The sequence below is a fragment of the Leucoraja erinacea genome, chromosome 36, assembly GCF_028641065.1.
Source record: "Leucoraja erinacea ecotype New England chromosome 36, Leri_hhj_1, whole genome shotgun sequence".
Classification (NCBI taxonomy): Eukaryota; Metazoa; Chordata; class Chondrichthyes; order Rajiformes; family Rajidae; genus Leucoraja; species Leucoraja erinaceus.
The window spans coordinates 7,017,906-7,038,799 of NC_073412.1; the positions used below are offsets into that span (position 1 = coordinate 7,017,906).

Consider the following 20,894-nt stretch of genomic DNA (forward strand, 5'->3'; position numbering starts at 1 on the left):
AGTTCGCCGACAACAAATCACTGATGGGGACTAGACAGAGTATAGAAGTGAGATCGACTGATTGACCAAATGGTGCCAGCACAATAACCTGGCTCTCAACACCAGCAAAACCAAGGAACTGATTGTTTATATCAACAGTGGTGGAAAGGGTCAAGAACTTCAAATTCCTGGGCGTGCATATTTCCGAAGATCTCTCCTGGTCCCAGAACACTGATGCAATTATAAATAAAGCACATCAGCGCCTCTACTTCCTGAGATGATTACGGAGAGTCAGTTTGTCAAAGAGGACTCTCTCGAACATCTACAGGTGCACAGTAGAGAGCATGCTGACTGGTTGCATCGTGGCTTGGTTCGGCAACTTGAGCGCCCTGGAGCGGAAAATAATGCAGAAAGTTGTGACCACTGCCCAGTCCATCATCGGCTCTGACCTCCCCACCATCGAGGGGATCTACCGCAGTCAAGAAGACGTAGTGGGACCCTCTCGTTTGGAGATGATCATTGTTGTGCCTGGCAATGTTGTGGCGTGCCTGTTAATTCCCAGCTACCAGCCATTGTTGTGCCTGAGTGTTGGCTCGGGGTTTGCTGCATGCAGGCAAGGACTGCTTTACTTGCTGAAGAGTTGCCAATGGAGTTGAACATTCTGTGCAACCATCTGTGAACTTGCCCACGTCTGACCATCCAGTAGAATAGAGATCACTGATAATAATAATAAAATAATAATAATAATTTTATTTATAGAGCACTTTAAAAACAAACATAGCTGCAACAAAGTGCTGTACATCACTAATCATTGACAAAAAAGTTAATACACACCAAAAAATAACAATCAAAAGAAATAGTAGGAAAAGACATGTAAAATAAAGAAACATCAAAAACACCACAAACAGAAGCAAAGCCTCAGGCATGGTCAAAAGCCTCAGGCATGGTCAAAAGCCAGGGAGTACAAATGTGTTTTAACACTGGATTTGAAGATGGACAGTGAGGGGGCCTGTCTGATGTGCAACGGCAGGGTGTTCCAGAGTGCCGGAGCAGCAACAGAGAAGGCTCTATCCCCTCTGAGCCTCCGACTAGACCTCGGTACCTCCAGGAGCAGCTGACCAGCTGACCTGAGGGACCGGGCAGGATGAGGCAGCTTAACGTGGTTGGACCTACCCAGGACACTGCCCTGAGGAACACATCCTGGGCCAGAAATTCCTTCATTCGCTCGTGTGTCAGAAGACGTCCTGTCATCGTTTTGCCACAGCCAGTGCCACATCTGGTATTTTGGTATATTGATCTGGTATTTTGTTGGTTCACATGCTTGATCAATGGTGTTTCATCATTAATGTTTTATTATTATTAATGTGTAGTGTTTTCTGAGTCATTCGTAACTGTCACTGTATGTCATGTTGTTACTTGTGGGCGGAGCACCAAGGCAAATTCCTTGTATGTGAATAAACTTACTTACTTACATGTGTGCCTCTGCGGAGATCGTCCGGAGTGCGTGCCTCTCCGCCGCATGTCAGTAGGTGGGCCGTTGTCTGCACCTCTCCACCGTTGCACTTGTCAGAGTTCGAGAGGCCCGACTTCTTCAGGTTGAGTCCGCAACGTCCCACTCCAGTGTGGAGGCGGTTTAGGGCTTTCCAGGTAGTATAAGGCAGGTGGTGGCCTGGCCAGAGATGAATCACCTACAACAATAAATGGCGGCACGTTCAAAGACTGAGGGTGGGAATCTAAGTGGAGGCTGTGGTGGATTACCCATTTTGTCTTTACGAATGAACATGGTTGCAAATGCTTCAGCCTGGCCTTTAGGAAAATGGTGTACTGTACTGTATTCACTCAACCTCCCTCCACAAAGCTCACTCATCTTCATCACACTGTCTCCTAATTTCAGACTGCCTTGTTGGCAGTACTTTTGCTCGATGCTGGCTTGAAACTGGGTTCCATCCAAATCGCCATCTCATCCAAGTGTTGGCGTACCTAACTCTGCAGCATTGCCGGTGGAGCTGGGGTGTTGTTTCTCTGTGAATCCTCGGAGGGGAAACGTTGGAAGGAATCGTCGGAAGAGATACGTCCTCTCTTTAAGATGTAAATTTTCCGCTCAGAATCCTGGATTTCTGGAGCCCTAAGTTGGCAGCATTTCCCTTAGCTTGGGCATAAATGGTTAGCTCTGCCCAGTGCAAGGTGAGACGGATCAGTGATTCACTTTTAACCCACTCCACCCATGGTTGGCACGGAGTGGGGAAGTTGAGTGGGATTTGGCGTCTGAGTTCGTGGAGATAGTAGCCCCTGTGGTCTGGATGGTGGGGATCAAATTCAACTGGGGAAGGGGGGAACCAGAAGAGAAAACGGAGATCAAAAAGGAGAAAAAACACTCAGAAGGAACTGATTATCACCATCAACCTTTATTGTCATCTTGCAAAGCAACAGTTGTACAGTGCAAAATGAGAAGACGTTTCCCAGGGAATACCGGAGCATCGCACATAAAAACCTAAACATTTCACGCATAAAATAAAAACAATAAAAAAAAAACAATCCAGTTCCTGATAAAACAGTACGAATAGTTTAAAAAGTTCAGCAACATTAAAATACAAGTACAAACAGTCATAAAATGTCCAGGGCAGCTTTGATTTAAGTGGCCAGAGCCAGTGCCAGAGTTATTACTCTGTGCCAGTTATTAAAAGGGTTAAAAGGGCAACAATTGATGATCTAACATAACAGCAAATGCTGATTCATTCAGCAAATGATCTGGAAGGTTCTACCATAGATTCTGGCCTCCTGCTTCTTGCTATCATAATACAAACAATGCTGAATTGCACAGTGCGATCCAATCACCCCATTCCACTGCATTCTGTTGGCCTGGCAGGAATATCGAACCATTCTCAAATCCTTAACTGGTATCCTAAAAGAAACTAAAGAGTCATGGAAAATGTTATTAATCATGGATAGCTATACTTTCAGACAAAGCTTCAATGTATTATTAAAGGCCATACTGATTTCTCAGAAAGTATGCCCTGCCAGTAGATGGAACAGCAAATGCAGGGATTGTCACCAGATCAATAACCCTGTGATTAGTGAACACTCTCAGTTTCAATCTAGCTTCGAGCAAAATGTATTGCCAATGAGACAGTCTGAAATAAGGAGATCTTAAGGTGATGAAGATGAGTGAGATTTGTTGAGAGAGGTTGAGTAAATATATGTAGCCTCTTTTTTTACATCTGCAGTAAATATTTCCTAAATTAAAAATCCAACAAGCCATTGCATTGTTGTCATTGGACCGACCTTTGAGTATCAATGTCGCCACTTCCGCTGATATTTAAAGATGATTAATGCACTTTACTGACAGGCCAATATTCCATGCGGCAAAACAGATAAATCCCAGGGACTTTATTCCGATGGGAATCTAATTTAGAACATGATGGAAATGTATTGTAGGTCAGACAGCGTCTGAGGAGACAGAGATTCATATTCTGGGTGTAATCCTCCTCTCTGTAACCAGCCACACTGTACATTGACATCATCTTCTGTTTTGCTTAATTTGTCAATCCTTGTCAAAGGTTAGAGACACCGGGAATCATGTTCCTGCTTACTGCATGAAACAAAGCAGAGATTCAAGTATTGCTATGTTGTAAGAAAGAGCAGGGCACCATTGTTTTCTTTCAAACCACCTATTTAACATTAAACTTGCAGTCCATGCAAGTGTGCTGATTGAAGGATGTTATTAGAATCCGAATTAAGTAAAAAGGTAGATAGACACAAAATGCTGGAGTAACTCAGCGAGTCGAGCAGCATCTCTGGAGAAAAGGAACAGGTGACCTTTCAGGATGTGGCCATTCTTCTGTCTGAAGAAGGGTCTTTGCCGACACATCACCTATTCCTACCCTCCAGAAATGCTGCCTGCCCCGCTGAGTTACTCCAGCATTGTGTGTCTACCTTTAGTTTAAACCTAGCATCTGCAATTCCTTCCTGCACATAGCTAGTTGAAATGCAGACCATGAGTCTTGCAAAGCGCACTGCACACGCCCAGATACGTTCTCATTGCACCACAATCAGTCTCCACTTGCACTGACGCAGAATTTATGTAAGAAAACACTTTGCACTTTTTCTCTCTCTCTCTCGAGTGTGTGTGTGTGTGTGTGTGAGTGTGCGCACAGCCTCACCAAGTCCCGCCTGTCTCCCGCTTCTATAGGCTGTCGTTGACATCAGCCGGGTGCCTGTCAAGGGCAGTAGCCAATGCATCTGCAAGCCGGCTCGCATAAGAAGGTCGAGCTGGAGGGAGGAGAGCCGCTGATTGACACGGTTGCGATGGCGACAGCGGCCGGGTCAGCCCCGCTGGATTCAGCACCGCGGCCGCTCCAACTTCAGCACCAAGGACAGCGACCGCCCGCTGCAGCCCAGCCAGGTTCAGCACCGCTGTCGGCACTCCGACTTCAGCACCAGGGACAGCGACCGCCCGCTGCAGGCGCTCCAACTCCAGCACCAGGGACAGCGGCCACCCGCTCCAACCACACACACTACATCCTGATAGTCATCGGCGAGATCAGCACAGATGACCAGCTGCGGGCAGCAATCCTCCACGTTGAGCAAGGTGAGGACCAAAAAAAACAGCGTGGAAAATAGGCTTTAATAAAAAAAAAAACTAGATTCTTCCACAACCCATAATATGTGTGTTATGATTGTGTTTATAATTTGTTTTGTTGTTCCGCGAGCATTGCCACTTTCATTTCACTGCACATCTCGTATGTGTAGGTGACAAATAAACTTGACTTGACTTGACTTGAACCCTGAAATGTTCCGAGAACAGGGTGTCAGGGGTACACACAAAAATGCTGGAGAAACTCAGCGGGTGCAGCAGCATCTATGGAGCGAAGTTCCTTCGCTCCATAGATGCTGCTGCACCCGATGAGTTTCTCCAGCATTTTTTGTGTACCTTCGATTTTCCAGCATCTACAGTTTCTTCTTAAACAGGGTGTCAGGGGTTATGGGGAGAAGGCAGGAGAATGGGGTTAGGAGGGAGAGATAGATAATAATGTGAATAATAATAATAATATATTTTATTGGCATTGCACATAAGCGCAACGAGATTTGGTATTCAGCTTCCATCCAATGTCATAACATAAATAACTAATAAGATTTAGATTTAGATACCCCAGATCAGCAATGATTGAATGGTGGAGTAGACTTGATGGGCCGAATGGCCTGATTCTGCTCCTATCACTTACCAAGGATAATCAACAATGTATGTTTAGATTAAATGTATGATTGTGCATATGGTCGAATGAACTGCAGGTGCTGGTTTAAACCGAAGATGAACACAAAAAGTTGGTGTAACTCAAAAGGGTCAGACAGCATCTCTGGAGAAAAGAAATAAATGACCTTTCAGGTTGCGTCCCTACTTCAGGAGCACGTTTGCTCATCTGTGCATGTTTGTGCATGTCAATTGTGCTTGTTTGCTCATTTTATGAGGGCTGCAAAGGAAGATTTAACATTTCAGAATGTCTCTGGACTTTCTGCAAACAATGAAGTACTTTTGCTATTGTTTGAATGTGGCTAACACATCAGACAATGTGTGCGTTGCAAGTTGCTGCAAACTGCAAGTTCAGTGACTAGATGTTGTCTTTTGGCCATGTTGATTGAGGGATGCATTGTGGCCAGGGCTCCGTGGAAAACTCTTTTTCCTTAAAATCCTGCCCACCAGCTTACTGCTGACAATCTCCTGATGTATAGCCTTATCACAAAGACACGCCTTTCATATTTGTATCATATTAAAACTGTCGCAGCTTCGGAATTAATCAAGGTGGTGCAATGTTACATTTTAAGTATCTCCTCGAACAAACACATTTTGGTGCATGCCCTTTTAGCTAATATCTTTCCTTAGGAAATGGCATGGCATCTGTCAAAAGCTGGAACAATGATTACTTGTGGTGAAGTACTCCAGTCAGTTACTTCCAACATCAAAGACAGTTGCAAACATAATACTGAAAGTTACTAACATAAAAGAAAGAATACAGTGAAAATGTAATAAATCAGGCAGCACCTGCGGAAAGAGAAACAGACAATGTTTCAGGTCTGGCAACTTGGTCAGAACCTCTGACATTAGCAATTTTCCACATAGTTGAATAATACTTGGTTATATTGCTAATGCTGTTGTTTTTTTCCCCTCTCCCTATTCTGGTTTAACAACTAGTCAGCAACTAAATTGTTTGGGAGGCATATTGAAGTGTTTGAAACCATAACATTGCTTTAAACTGAAAAGATTTGTCCTTTCTTAATGAAGGACTTTACGATGCAAATTTCCTGCTCAGAATCCTGGAATTCTGGAGCCCAAAATGGCAGCATTTCTCAGTGCTTGGCTAGATACCCCCCCATTAATACAATGGACTTGGCAGCTGTTGCTATATAATCAATATAAATATTTCTTGCCACGCTGCTGGGCAGAAACTGTGGTTTGCAAATTGGAATATTAGCCAAATATATGCATTGTAATTTATTGGGAGAGAGGGTATTAGTATCAATAAAGGGACTAGAGCACTGTGTTAGTGTTTGCAGAAGACCATAGAATACAAGAGAATATGGACAAGTTGCATCTTCAGCCTGCACCAGCATTCAATATGATCATAGCTGAACTGTGCTGACTTCAACACATTTTCTGTGTATTCCCCAAATCTCTCTACCTCCAGTTTAAGTAGCTGTAATGATTTTGATCTGAGTGTTTGATTGTCTGAGTGTTTGTAGATTGTCCACAAGCTAAGCCTCAATCAGCAGGGGGGACTCCGAGAAGTATCCTAATTTGGAGACATTCCCTGGAATGAGTCAGTATTTGCAGGGAATGCTTGTGAGTGTTTGATTGCTGTTGATGGCATGTGTCACTGTCTGGCACAATCTCTGAAGTGGGGAGGTTTGAACTCCACTCCTTTCACACTGCAGCTGCCTCGACCACAGGTAGTAAACAGTGGTCTCTCTCTGTGACCTTGTTAAAGCAGACCCCATACCGTTGGAAGAGTTTGTGCAACGATAATAAGAAACAGACAAACAGGATTTCTTTTCTCACATTGCAGGCAGACGTAACGTAACACTGTGGAGGATTAGACTGTACATAGATATGCAAGGGGTGAGGAAAATGTTCGGGTTTGCAGTAGACCATCAATTGTAGCAAAATGAGCTTGAGGAGACAAGACATTCTCCTCCCATCGCACTTTATAGACCCAGGAGCACCGTTGGATGTGCTTGTTATTAATCCTGTGGGAAAGGAAATAGCCTTTAGCCTTTCAATGCAGAGTAAGGTTCTGCAGCAAACGCAGTACAAAAACAATGGTACGCACACTGGAGCCAAGAGAGTCGTGAATGCGTTTAATTGCCATGAGTGCCGGGAATGGGGACCATTACATTCTTATTTGCTGCAGCTTAACAGGCCCATTACTGCAACAACACACAGATAAATGTCTAATAATCTATAATCAATAACTTGCTAATGCTAGATAGCTGGCGCAAAGAACGAAGGGGGTGGACTTGGCGCTGGGGGGGGGCACCAGGAAGATGGGGGGGGGGGGGGGGACAGAGAACAATGGGGGGCCACCAACAATGAAGGGGGACCCAACAGGGGGCTATCTGCAGCCACGCGCAGGAGGTAGGACTGTTCTGTGAACTTTTGTAACTTTGCCGGCTCCAGAAATGTGAGTGATGCCTGAGTGAGTTCTGCCATTTTAATTTACCAGCTTGTACGTAATACAAAGCATTTCGCTGTATCTAGGTGTGAATAAAGTATTATTGAATCATTGAATTGAATCATTAACTGTAACAGTGGCAAGTTGAAGTCCATGGTGCAAAGACAGTCCATGAGGTTGAGGTTAGTGTTGTGCAGTGTTAAAGCACCTGATGGTTGTTGGGAAGAAGCTGCTCTTGAACCTGGTGGTCACGGGCCAGAACACTTGGTGGCGCAGATGGTGCAGATGGTAGAGTTGCGGGCTTACAGCACTAGAGGCCCAGGTTCGATCCTGACTAATGGCGCTGTTGGTATGGAGTTTGTATATTCTCCCCGTGACCAGCGTGGGTTTTCTTCAGGGGCTCCGGTTTCCTCCCACACTCCAAAGGTGTACAGGCTAGTAGGTTACTTGGCTTGGTAAAATTCTAAATTGTCCCACCCTAATGTGTGTAGTAGGATATACAAACTTAAGGGCCCTGTCCCACTATACGAGTTTACCCAAGAGCTCTCCCGAGTTTAAAAAAAAAATCAAACTCGTGGTAAGCATGTAGAATGTACGTCGGAGCTCGGGGACATCTCTTAGCGGCTCGTAACGCTAACGGCAGGTACTCGGGAAACGCGGTAAGCTCGTGAAGACTCGTGAAGATTATTCATTATGAAGTAAATATTGCACATCATCTGTGCACTCTGCCCGACCCCAAACTGAGCATCTGACCTATAATAATAATAATAATAATCTTATTTATATAGCACATTTTTTAGTCAACTTGCATTGACCCCAAAGTGCTTCACATAATTACATTACATTTTACACACAGGCAAAGGTGGGTGAAGTGTCTTGCCCCAAGGACACAACGACAGTATGCACTCCAAGCGGGATTCGAACCGGCTACCTTCCGGTCGCCAGCCGAACACTTAGCCCATTGCGCCATCTGTCGTCCCCCTACATCCTCTCAACCACCAAGACCACCTGCTTCCATCCCCATCGCCAGCTCACCCCAAAGGCAGTCACTGCCACCTCCTCCACACTTTCACTCACTTCCACTCTTCCTGCGCTTGGTAGCTTACTCTCGTCTCACCCTCGATTATAAAATGCTTGGATATGTTAGCAGATCCATTCACGACCTCTCAACTCCCTCCCACTTTAATCTCCTCCAGTCCTCCAACCCCATCAGTCTGTTACACCACAAATATTCTGTGCTCCAGCTCAGTCACATTGTAGCCATGCCTTCATCTTCCAGCAGCAGGGGTTTGCCAGGCTGCTGCCTTGATTGGAGGGTAGTATCAATAAGGGCAGCTTGGACTAACTTCGATTGCTTTCTCTGGAGTGCCAGAGGCCGAGGGGAGACCTGATGGAAATATATGCAATCACAAGAGTGACAGATAGTGTAGCAGTCAGAACCTTTTCACCCCAAGGTGGAAATGTCAAAGACTAGAGCGCATAGTTTAAGATCAGAGGGGCAAAGTTTAAAGGCGAGGTGCAGGGTGAGTTCTTGTACACGGAAGGTGGTGAGTGCCCGGAATGCGCTGCCCGGGGTGATGGTAGATGCAGATACATTAGTGGCATTGAAGAGATTTTTAAATAGGCAAAGAGATCTGCAGGAGATGGCGGGATAACCATCATATGCAGGTAGGGCAGATTATTTTAACATAGCACCATGTTCAGCGTGGATATAGTGGGACAAGCTGCACTGTTCTATGTTCTAAATACTAACCGTTGGGATTACTTCCCCGAACTCTTCGATATCCGGGCTCTTTCTTCCCTCAAAGCTTGCCTTAAACAAGTCAGCATCAGGCGGGCGGCACGGTGGCGCAGCGGTAAGGGCCTGTCGCACTTGGGCGTCATTTGCGCATCACGCAGGTGGCGGGCGAAGATTTTGTGAATCCCAAAACGCTGGAGCGCCGCACGCGACCACACGTTACTAACTACGCCACCACGCCTCATCACACGCCATGACGCGCGTAATGCATCGTGGCACGTAAATGATGTCGCATATTTGACACGCAAATGACGCCCAAGTGGGGCAGGCGCAGTGGAGTTGCTGCCTTACAGCGCCAGACACCCGGGTTCAATCCTGTCTATGGGTGCTGTCTGTACGGAGTTTGCACCTTCTTCCTGTTTCGCCGTGGGTTTTCCCTGAGCGGTTTCCTCCCACGCTCCAAAGACGCCGCACAGGATTGTAGGTTAATTGACTTGGGTAAATTGTAAATTGTCCCTAATAGTAGAGTAGTGCTAGTGCACGGGGTGATCGCGGGCTGGCAGGGGCTCAGTGGGCCGAAGGTCCTGTTTTCGCGCTGTATCTCTAAAGTCACACGAGTTTTAATGAGGACAGTTAGACTGTACAAGACACACAGGGTCCCTGGAGTGGGACTTGAACTCACAACCCTCTGACTCCAGAGGGAAGAGAGAGCTGCTCAACGGATCTCAGTTAATGGACATAGTGCATCCCATAAATTGTCTTATCAAACCTTACCTCACCACTTGGCAACGCCACCTCCATCTATTTTTCCTCCTCTATCTGTTCTGCAGTATTTTTTAACCTTGTTCCTTCACCTAGATTTCTATTAATACATTTTTAAAAATGGATCGGTTGCAAACAGCACTCGAGGTCCTGTTAAATTATGCATCGGTTTTGATTTTCCGTTACTGATCTTGCAGCTGGGCGCCATTAGTGAGGGAAGCCTCACTCCCGTGTGGTAAAGAGGATCTATTAAGACAATAAGATATGTCCACTCTGCAAAAATAATCTAATCCGCGGAGAGTGGTTTCAAGCAGAAGGCCCCAGATCCTTGTCCCTGACACCGTGTCCCTGGCAAACTAGTTTGTCCCGGAAAAACGGCACTATATCTTTTCGTTTTAGTTTAGTTTAGTTTAATTTAGGGATACAGCGAGGAAACAGACCCTTCGGCCCACCGAGTCTGACTAGCCCATCACTGCACATTAACACAACCCTACACACGCTCAGAACAATTTTACATTTATAGAAACATAGAAACATAGAAATTAGGTGCAGGAGTAGGCCATTCAGCCCTTCGAGCCTGCACCGCCATTCAATATGATCATGGCTGATCATCCAACTCAATATCCCGTACCTGCCTCCTCTCCATACCCTCTGATCCCTTTAGCCACAGGGCCACATCTAACTCCCTCTTAAATATAGCCAATGAACTGTGGCCTCAACTACCCTCTGTGGCAGAGAGTTCCAGAGATTCACCACTCTCTGTGAAAAAAAGTTCTTCTCATCTCGGGTTTAAAGGATTTCCCCCTTATCCTTAAGCTGTGACCCCTTGTCCTGGACTCCCCCAACATCGGGAGCAATATTCCTGCATCTAGCCTGTCCAACCCCTTAAGAATTTTGTAAGTTTCTATAAGATCCCCTCTCAATCTCCTAAATTCTAGAGAGTATAAACCAAGTCTATCCAGTCTTTCTTCATAAGACAGTCCTGACATCCCAGGAATCAGTCTGGTGAACCGTCTCTGTACTCCCTCTATGGCAATAATGTCCTTCCTCAGATTAGGAGACCAAAACTGTACGCAATACCCCAGGTGTGGTCTCACCAAGACCCTGTACAACTGCAGTAGAAACTCCCTGCTCCTATACTATATTTCTCCGAGATATACCAGGCCAATTCACCTACAAACCTTGTATGTCTTTGGAGTGTGGGAGGAAACGGAGAACACCCGGAGAAAACCCACGCAGGTCACAGGGGAGAACGTGCAAACTCCGTACAGACAGCACCCCTAGTCAGGATCGAACCCGGGTCGCTGGTGCTGTGAGGCTCTATCGCTATGCCACTGAGCCACCCTTGGCTGTAGAAACAAGGAATTGCAGGTGATGGTTTACAAAAAAGACATAAAGTGTTGGAGTAACACAGTTGGTCAGGCATAAGTTCATAAATCTTAAGAGCAGAATTATGCCAATCAGCCCCTCAAATCTACTCTGCTATCCAATCATAGCTGATCTATCTTCCCCTCTCAACCCTGTTCTCCAGATTTCTCCCCACTAACTCTAATGCCCTTCCAAATCAAGAACCTGTCAACCTTCATTTTAAAAATACCCAATGACTTGGCCTCCACCACCGTCTGTGGCAACATATTCCGCAGATTCACCACCTAAGAAATAATAGTTTATTTACGAGGGAGTTAGATGTGGCCCTTGTGGCTAAAGGGATCAGGGGGTATGGAGAGAAGGCAGGTACGGGATACTGAGTTGGATGATCAGCCATGATCATATTGAATGGCGGTGCAGGGTGGAAGGGCCGAATGGCCTACTCCTGTGCCTATTTTCTATGTTTCTAAGGGCGATGAGCAGAAAAGCCAAACGTGGGTGGATTTACCAAGTTAGATTTACCCTGCCGTTGTTTTGATGAAGATATATTTGTCTGCATATCTTTGGAAAATTACTGCACAATACCCGGCCGTCTCAGCTGAATGTCACAGCGGTCAGTCAGTTTGGCCAGTGCCGTCCTTCCCAATTTCAGCCTGTGTGAGTCAGGAGGAGAAACAGCGCAAGACGTATAGCATCTGTCTCTTTTATGGCGTGGCTGGAGGCAGTGGGTCCATTTGATGGGGATCAGATTACACTGCAATGCAGTCCAGGGAGGATTCAGGAAGGAAACTCGATCCGGCCCGATAGATTCCCGGATATAATTTAGCACGGATCACGTCTCTCAGGTCACCACTGTCTGCAATAAGTGATATCAAACTAAAGCATATTGTGTTCTTTTGTTCACATTGTGCATCTGCAATCTCATGAGAATTATTTTGGAAGTGGTGCAGGTGGAAGTATTTATAGATACTTAGACAAACAAGATGAAGCAAAGTCTTTTGAACGACAAAATGTACAATGTGCAGGAGTGATTTTAATTTCCCAGCAGCGGGGTGAATGGGAATTAACATGTAGTACCCCCCCTCCCCCCCCAACCCCTGTTCTGTTCTTTACTCCACCCCACCCCCACACGACTTGAATGGTTTAAAGATTTGGACATACAGGGAACTCGGAGTGGCACGGGGGGCAGCAGTGGGAGAGTCACTCCACCACGATGCCAGAGACCCGTGGTTCAATCCTGATCTTGGGTGTGAGTCCGCGCGGAGTTTGCACAGTTTGTCTGGTGGCCCTCTGGCTGCATGGGTTCACTCCGGGTGCTCAGGTTTCCTCCCCCATAGCAAAAGGATCTTTCCTGGTGCCCCCCCCCCCCAGTCCCTGGGTTGATTGAGATCCCCTGGGTATAGAAACATAGAAACATAGAAACATAGAAATTAGATGCAGGAGTACGCCATTTCGGCCCTTCGAGCCTGCACCGCCATTCAATATGATCATGGCTGATCATCCAACTCAGTATCCCGTACCTGCCTTCTCTCCATAAGATTGTTCCTGATCCCCTTAGCCACAAGGGCCACATCTAACTCCCTCTTAAATATAGCCAATGAACTGGCCTCAACTACCCTCTGTGGCAGAGAGTTCCAGAGATTCACCACTCTCTGTGTGAAAAAAGTTCTTCTCATCTCGGTTTTAAAGGGCCGAATTCCCCTTTATCCTTAAGCTGTGACCCCTTGTCCTGGACTTCCCTAACATCGGGAACAATCTTCCTGCATCTAGCCTGTCCAACCCCTTAAGAATTTTGTAAGTTTCTGTAAGATCCCCTCTCAATCTTCTAAATTCTAGAGAGTATAAACCAAGTCTATCCAGTCTTTCTTCATAAGACAGTCCTGACATCCCAGGAATCAGTCTGGTGAACCGTCTCTGCACTCCCTCTGTGGCAATAATGTCCTTCCTCAGATTTGGAGACCAAAACTGTATGCGGGGAGTGGGTGAGAAAGTGGGGTCAGGCAGAACTAGTCGGACTCGGTGGGCCGAGGGGACCTGTTTCCAATCAGCGTCTCCAAACTGAACTCGTGGTTAAATCAAACTCCAGACTCTTCAGCACCAAAGTCCTGGCCAACACCCTTACTGCAGCAGCAAGACACCAGCCTCTGCAGTTCTGTTTTTATTAGCCATCCTGCAGCTTTAGTTGAGCTGTCTGCTTGATGAGACTTTAAACTGCGAATCCCTTTGTCAGGCTGATGCAAGCAACCCAGCAGTCAGAAGGGAAACTTTAGGCTTTAGGTGCAGCCTGGAAACAGGCCATTTGGCCCCTAGAGTCCGTGCTGACCAGCAACCACCCCGTACACCAGCACTATCCTACATACTAGGGAGATTAAATTTTATTTACTGAAGCCAATTAACCTACAAATGTGGACAAAGGTGCTGGAGAAACTCAGCGGGTGAGGCAGCATCTATGGAGCGAAGGAAATAGGCAACGTTTCGTCCCGAAACGTTGCCTATTTCCTTCGCTCCATAGATGCTGCCTCACCCGCTGAGTTTCTCCAGCACTTTTGTCTACCTTCGGTTTTCCAATATCTGCAGTTCCTTCTTAAGTCAAGTCAAGTCAAGTTTATTTGTCACATACACATACGAGATGTGCAGTGAAATGAAAGTGGCAATGCTCGCGGACTTTTGTGCAAAAGACAAACAACAAAACAACCAAACAAATTATAAACACAATCATAACGCACATATTCTTTTACATAATAAATAATAGAAGGAAAAACGTTCTGTAGAGTTAGTCCCTGGTGAGATAGGCGTTTACAGTCCGAATTGCCTCTGGGAAGAAACTCCTTCTCAACCTCTCCGTTCTCACCGCATGGCAACGGAGGCGTTTGCCTGACCGTAGCAGCTGGAACAGTCCGTTGCAGGGGTGGAAGGGGTTTCTCATGATTTCCTTCGCTCCATAGATGCTGCCTCACCCCGCTGAACCTACAATTTGTGTATGTTTTTGGAGTGTGGGAGGAAACCGGGGGCACCTGGAGAAAACCCACGTGGTCCCAGAGGGAATGTACAAAGTCCGTACAGTCAACACCCCTGGAGGCAAGGTTGACACCCGGGACTCTGGCGCTGAGAGGCAGCAACTCTACCTCTGCGCCACCGTGCCACTGTGTCTTTGCCATTATTTCCCCCTCGGCCAACGCTATCGAGGATCAGCGCCTGGCTTTGTTGCAGTTGGATCACGGGCGACTGCTGCACACAAACAGACTGCTGCATTCCCAATGCATCCGCAACAATGCAGAACCGGCTTTTACCAGCAACAAGTTGCGTTTGGACATCCAATATGAATTGTGCAGTAGAACCACATGTTTGTTTTTAGTGAGGGTTTTAGGAAACAAAGATTCCCCCCCCCCCCCTCCCCCCCCCAATCCACAATCAGTCCGAAGTAGGGTCCCGAACCGAAACCTTTAACGTCACCTACCCATGTCCTCCAGAGATGCTGCCTGCCCCCCTGTTACATGTTTAAGCAAGAACTGCACTTGCTGGAAAAATCAAAGGTAGACAAAAATGCTGGAGAAACTCAGCGGGTGAGGCAGCATCTTTGGAGCGAAGGAATAGGTGATGTCCTTGGCTCCATAGATGCTGCCTCACCCGCTGAGTTTCTCCAGCATTTCTGTCTACCCTGAGTTACATACACTGTTGTGCTGCTGCAAGTTTGAATTTCATTGTTCTATCTGGGATAACACGATGGCACGTCCATCTTTCATCTACCTGCACATATCATGCATCATAAAGTCATAAGGTCATGTGATAGGAGAAGAATTAGGCCATTCGGCCCATCACCTACTGTGTTACGCAATCATGGTTGATCTATCTCTCCCTCCTAACCCCTTTCTCCTGCCTTCTCCCCATAACCTCTGACACCTGCACTAATCAAGAATATCTACAGTATCCCTGCCTTAACAATATCCACTGACTTGGCCACCACTAGTTTCTGTGGCAAAGAATTCCACAGGTTCACCACCCTCTGACTAAAGAAATGTATCCTCATCACTAAATCTAACATCCAGCGAATTGGCCTCCACTGCCTTCTGTGGCAGAGAATTCCACAGATCCACAACTCTCTGGGTGAAAATGTTTTTCCTTAATCTCAGTCCAAAATGGCCTATCCCTTATTCTTAAACTGTGACCCCTAGTTCTGGACTCCCCCAACATGGGGAACATTTTTCCTGCATCTGGCCTGTCCAATCCAAGAATTTTGTATGTTTCTATAAGATCCCTCTCATCCTCCTAAATTCCAGTGAATACAAGCCCAGTCGACCCTGTTAGAACCTTTATCGCAGGTGAGAAATGTCCCCGACTTGAGAGTGTTGCCATTTAGCCAGTCTCTCTCTCAGCCGGTGTGGGGCCATTAACAGTGCCTCTCTGCTCCGACCACACAGACTCTGCCGAGAGACAGAATTCTGCGCAGGTTGAAACTAAAATTACGCATCAACAACAAGTCTTCGAGCAGACTGGCAATAACATCACTTTGCACCAGCATCGGTTTCAACCCATTTGGGACTGTGCTCAGTGTCGACCAACTGTTATAGCAAGCCAGCTGTGCGTTCAGTGAAACTATCGATTACTGCTGCTCTTATTCTGTCTGAGTGCTGCGCCCACACATCCAAATTCAACGCTGTATAACTTACCGCGTCTAATCTGGGGCAGAGGCAGAAATATTCTCGCCCCATCCGGCAGCCGAGGCATTTGGAAGTAGTCCACTCAAACCAAAACTGGCCCGGATCTGTGCGGGAAGGAACTGGTTTACACCCGATCATAGGCACGAAATGCCGGAGTAACTCAGCGGGACAGGCAGCATCTCTGGAGAGGAGGAATGGGTTGACGTTTCGGGTCGAGACCGCTCTTGAGACAGGGGAGAGGGAGACACAGAGATAAGGAAGGGTAAGGTGTGAAGATGAGACATCAAAGGAGATGAAGTTCAGGGAAAATGTTGAATAGATCAACGTTAGCTCGTAGAAGGTGACAGCGGAGCATACAGAGGTAAAACTTAATCAGGGGGGTGGGGGGGGAGGGGCTGTCAGACTGGCCGGAGAACAAGGAAGGGGGAGGGATGGAGAGAGGGAAAGCAAGGGTTATTTGAAGTTAGATAAGTCAATATTCATACTGCTGTTGTGTAAGCTGCCCAGATCTGACTTGCTGGCAGCAAAGTCCACATAACAAACCTGACCTCCTTGCTGTGCCTGGGGCTGTGAGCATCATTGAGACAATAGACAATAGGTGCAGGAGTAGGCCATTCGGCCCTTCGAGCCAGCACCGCCATTCAATGTGACCATGGCTGATCATCCCCAATCAGTACCCCGTTCCTGCCTTCTCCCCATATCCCCTGACTCCGCTATTTTTAAGAGCCCTATCTAGCTCTCTCTTGAAAGCATCCAGAGAACCGGCCTCCACCGCCCTCTGAGGCAGGGAATTCCACTGACTCACAACTCTCTGTGAGAAAAATTGTGTCCTCGTCTCCATTCTAAATGGCTTACCCCTTATTCTTAAATAGAGAATAAGCCCAAAGGTACTGCATTGCAAAAGGGAACGCACAGCTCTATGCTCGTCTCAGCTGTGGGACATCCAATCCGTTTAGTTTATTAGGTATTGTTTAGTTTAGTTTAGTTTATTGTCATGTGTACCGAGGTACAGTGAAAAGCTTTTTACTGTGTGCTAACCAGTCAGCGGAAACCTGTCTGAAGAAGGGTCTCGACCCGAAACGTCACCCATTCCTTCTCTCCAGAGATGCTGCCTGTCCCGCCGAGTTACTCAAGCTTTTTGTGTCTATCTTCAGCGGAAAGACAATACATGATTCCAATCGAGCCGTCCACAGGGTACAGATACATGATGAGGGAATATCTTTTCCCTCGAAGGGCAGAGTGGTGAATCTCTGGAACTCTCTGCCACAGAAGGTAGTTGAGGCCACAGTTCATTGGCTATATTTAAGAGGGAGTTAGATGTGGCCCTTGTGGCTAAGGGGATCAGGGGGTATGGAGAGAAGGCAGGTATGAGATACTGAGTTGGATGATCAGCCATGATCATATTGAATGGCGGTGCAGGCTCGAAGGGCCGAATGGCCTACTCCTGCACCTAATTTCTATGTTTCTATGTTTTAGTGCAAGATAAAGCCGAACAAAGATAGTCCGAGGGTCACCAGTAACTAGTTGATTAGTACGGGGTCTGGGGTAATGGGGGGGAAGGCAGGAGAATGGGGTTTGGAGGGAGAGGTAGATCGGCCATGATTGAATGGCGGAATAGACTTGATGGGACGAATGGCCTAATTCTGTTCCGGCCACTTATGACTTTAATCTGTCCGTAACAGGCAACACGTACCCACCAACTCAAGGACATCTCAAAGCCTCTTAGATGCCGCTGTTGTATCTGCCTTGTCCCATTATTACATTCCCTCAGCTGAGCAGAGGAACAGAGGCTCCCCAGACAGTGTGAGCTAAGGCCCACTGGTTGCTGGGGCTGGGAGTGTGGCCCGTGAATGGACCCCTCCACATGGTCTCAGGGTGACGACACGGGCATCGGCAGAGGCACAAGGGGCGCTGGCCACCGCATGTTCAATCCATGGGCTGGGGGTGAGAGATTGCAACCTTTACTGTGTTTCGACAGCATCTGCAATTCCTTCCGACACAAGTCTTTGACACATTGGCTGCGTTTCCCCAGGCAGAGTCTGGTGGTGCACGCTCTCATGCTTCTGTACGTTCTACCACAAGGGAGCAGGGAGAAGAATGAATGAGCAGGGTGGGACAAGTCCTTGATTATGTTGGCTGCTTTTCCGAGGCAGGTGTGGATGGAGTCTATGTGCGGGAGGTCGGGGCCAAACGGCCTGGTCTCATTGTGTGACCCTTGACGGTAACGCAGTGGCTGACGGTTGCTTGTCTTTGATTTCCCCCAAAATGCAGGCGTTCGCTCCTGGGATGTGGACCTGACCTCCTTTGACCTTGACCAGCAGCTGAGGCACTTTGTGACCAGGCATTCGGCTCAGTTCTCCAGCGATGTAAGAGGTGAGTCCATCGTCAGGGACTGCGGTCTCAGAACGTCCCAATATCTCCCCCAACTTCCTTGTGTCCATCGTGGAGCATTATTTGATGACCACTCCTGCTGTTAACCCCACACCTACACACACACACCTGAGCCTGAACTGCTGCTGTTTACGGAACCATATATGCGTTAGATACAAAAACCTTGCCTTGCATATTAAGCCTGGAACCTCAAACTGTTTATTGTTTAAAGAATCACCTATACGGAATTAGATATATATGAAATAAAGATATCACTAACTTGTCTGTAAAAACACAAGATGTTTGAAATGTTCATCAGGCCAGGTATTGACATGAAATGTTGCAAACAAGGAACTGCAGAAGCTGGTTCATTAAAGAAGTCCCGGAGTGCTGGAGTAACTCAGCGGGTCAGGCAGCTTCTCAGGAGAACATGGATAGTTGATGTTTCAGGTCGAGACCGTTCTACAGACTGAAGAAGGAACCCCCACCCGAAATGTCGCCTCTCCATGTTATCGACAATAGACAATAGACAATAGGTGCAGGAGTAGGCCATTCGGCCCTTCGAGCCAGCACCGCTATTCAATATGATCATGGCTGATCATCCCCAATCAGTACCCCGTTCCTGCCTTCTCCCCATATCCCCTGACTCCGCCATATTTAAGAGCCCTATCTAGCTCTCTCTTGAAAGCATCCAGAGAACCGGCCTCCACCGCCCTCAGAGGCAGATAATTCCACAGACTCACCACTCTCTGTGTGAAAAAGTGTTTCCTCGTCTCCGTTCTAAATGGCTTGCCCCTTATTTTTAAACTGTTCTCCTGGGAAACTGCCTGACCTGCTGAGTTACTCCAGCACTGCCACCTGAAATATGAACTGTTTCTCTCTCCTCGGATGCTGCCCGACCTGTTGAGTGTTTCGAGAATTTTCTTTTAATAAGCGTCTGCAATCTTTGCTCTCTGATAATGTCAAGAGTCCAAAGAGCGTTTTATTGTCATATGTCCAAGATCGAACAATGAAATTCTTACTTGCTGCAGCACAACAGAATATGTAAACATAATAAATAATATGATAAATGAAAGAGAGAAAAAAAAAAGTTCAGTGTGTATATATACGGGACAAGGGCGGACAAACCAATTTAGCCCAATATATAGTTTTAGAGACACAGCACGGAAACAGGCCCTTCTGCCCACCGAGTCCGTACCGACCAGCGATCCCCGCACATACACACACCAATTAACCTACAAACCTGGAAGTGTGGGAGGACCCCGAGGATCTCGGAGAAAACCCACGCAGGTCACGAGTAGAATGTGCAAACTCCGTACAGACAAGCACCCGTGGTCAGGATCGAACCCGATTCTCTGGCGCTAGCCCTACCGCTGCGCCACCGTGCCGCCCACATGGTGGGAGTGTTTAGTCTTAAAACCCCTGTCCCACGGTACGAGTTCATTCCAAGAGCTCTTCCGAGTTTGCCCTGATTCGAACATCGGAGATTTACGGTAATGGCCATTCGTCGGTACACGGGGCTCTCGTGGACATTGTTCATCATGTTGAAAAATCTTCACGAGTTTTCCCGTGCCGTTAGCGAGTCTTCCCGAATACCTGCCGTTAGCGTTAGTTACGAGCCGCTAAGAGACGTCCCCGAGCTCCGACGTACCCGCTACATTCATTCTCCGTGCTTACCACGAGTTTGATTTTTTTTTAAACTCGGGAGAGCTCTTGGAATGAACTCGTATGTGGGACAGGGCTATTAGACAAAATCCAGTAGAGTATTGGCAGATGCATCCCCGATCAGAAATAGTTTACTGATCCCACGTGTCCAAGAGGCACCATTTTCAAAGTCCAGTCCATGCCCTGGGTCCATGCCTTATGAGTGGTGCCCATTCCAGGGGAGCTCCAGGCTGCTGCAAGGCCTCCAGCCACAAGCCACAAAATCATGAGAGGAATAGATCAGGTAGATGCACAGAGTCTCTTGCCCAGAGTAGGTGAATCGAGGACCAGAGGACAGAGGTTTAAAGTGAAGGGGAAAAGATTTAATAGGAATCTGAGGGGTAACTTTTTCACACAAAGGGTGGTGGGTGTATGGAACAAGCTGCCAGAGGGGGTAGTTGAGGAGTTGAGGCAGGGACTATCCCAACATTTAAGAAACAGTTAGACAGGTACATGGATAGATAGGTAGACAAAAAGGCTGGAGAAACTCAGCGGGTGCGGCAGCATCTATGGAGCGAAGGAAATAGGCAACGTTTTGGGCCGAAACCCAAAGGAAATAGGCAACGTTTCGGGCCGAAACCTTTCTTCAGACGAGTTTCTCCAGCATTTTTGTCATAGATGCTGCCACACCCGCTGAGTTTCTCCAGCATT

At 47.0% G+C, this 20,894-nt stretch overlaps 1 protein-coding gene across 1 annotated transcript in view; it reads left to right on the plus strand.

Annotated features, from left to right (window-relative positions):
* Positions 1-4,219: 4,219 nt before the first annotated feature.
* The window catches only part of map1aa (microtubule-associated protein 1Aa), a 75,168-nt gene continuing 58,493 nt past the window's right edge, over positions 4,220-20,894 (plus strand). Inside the window, 2 exon segments of the mRNA XM_055662570.1 lie at positions 4,220-4,567; positions 18,441-18,542. Coding sequence (XP_055518545.1) covers positions 4,285-4,567; positions 18,441-18,542 — 385 coding nt within the window. The 5' untranslated portion in view covers positions 4,220-4,284.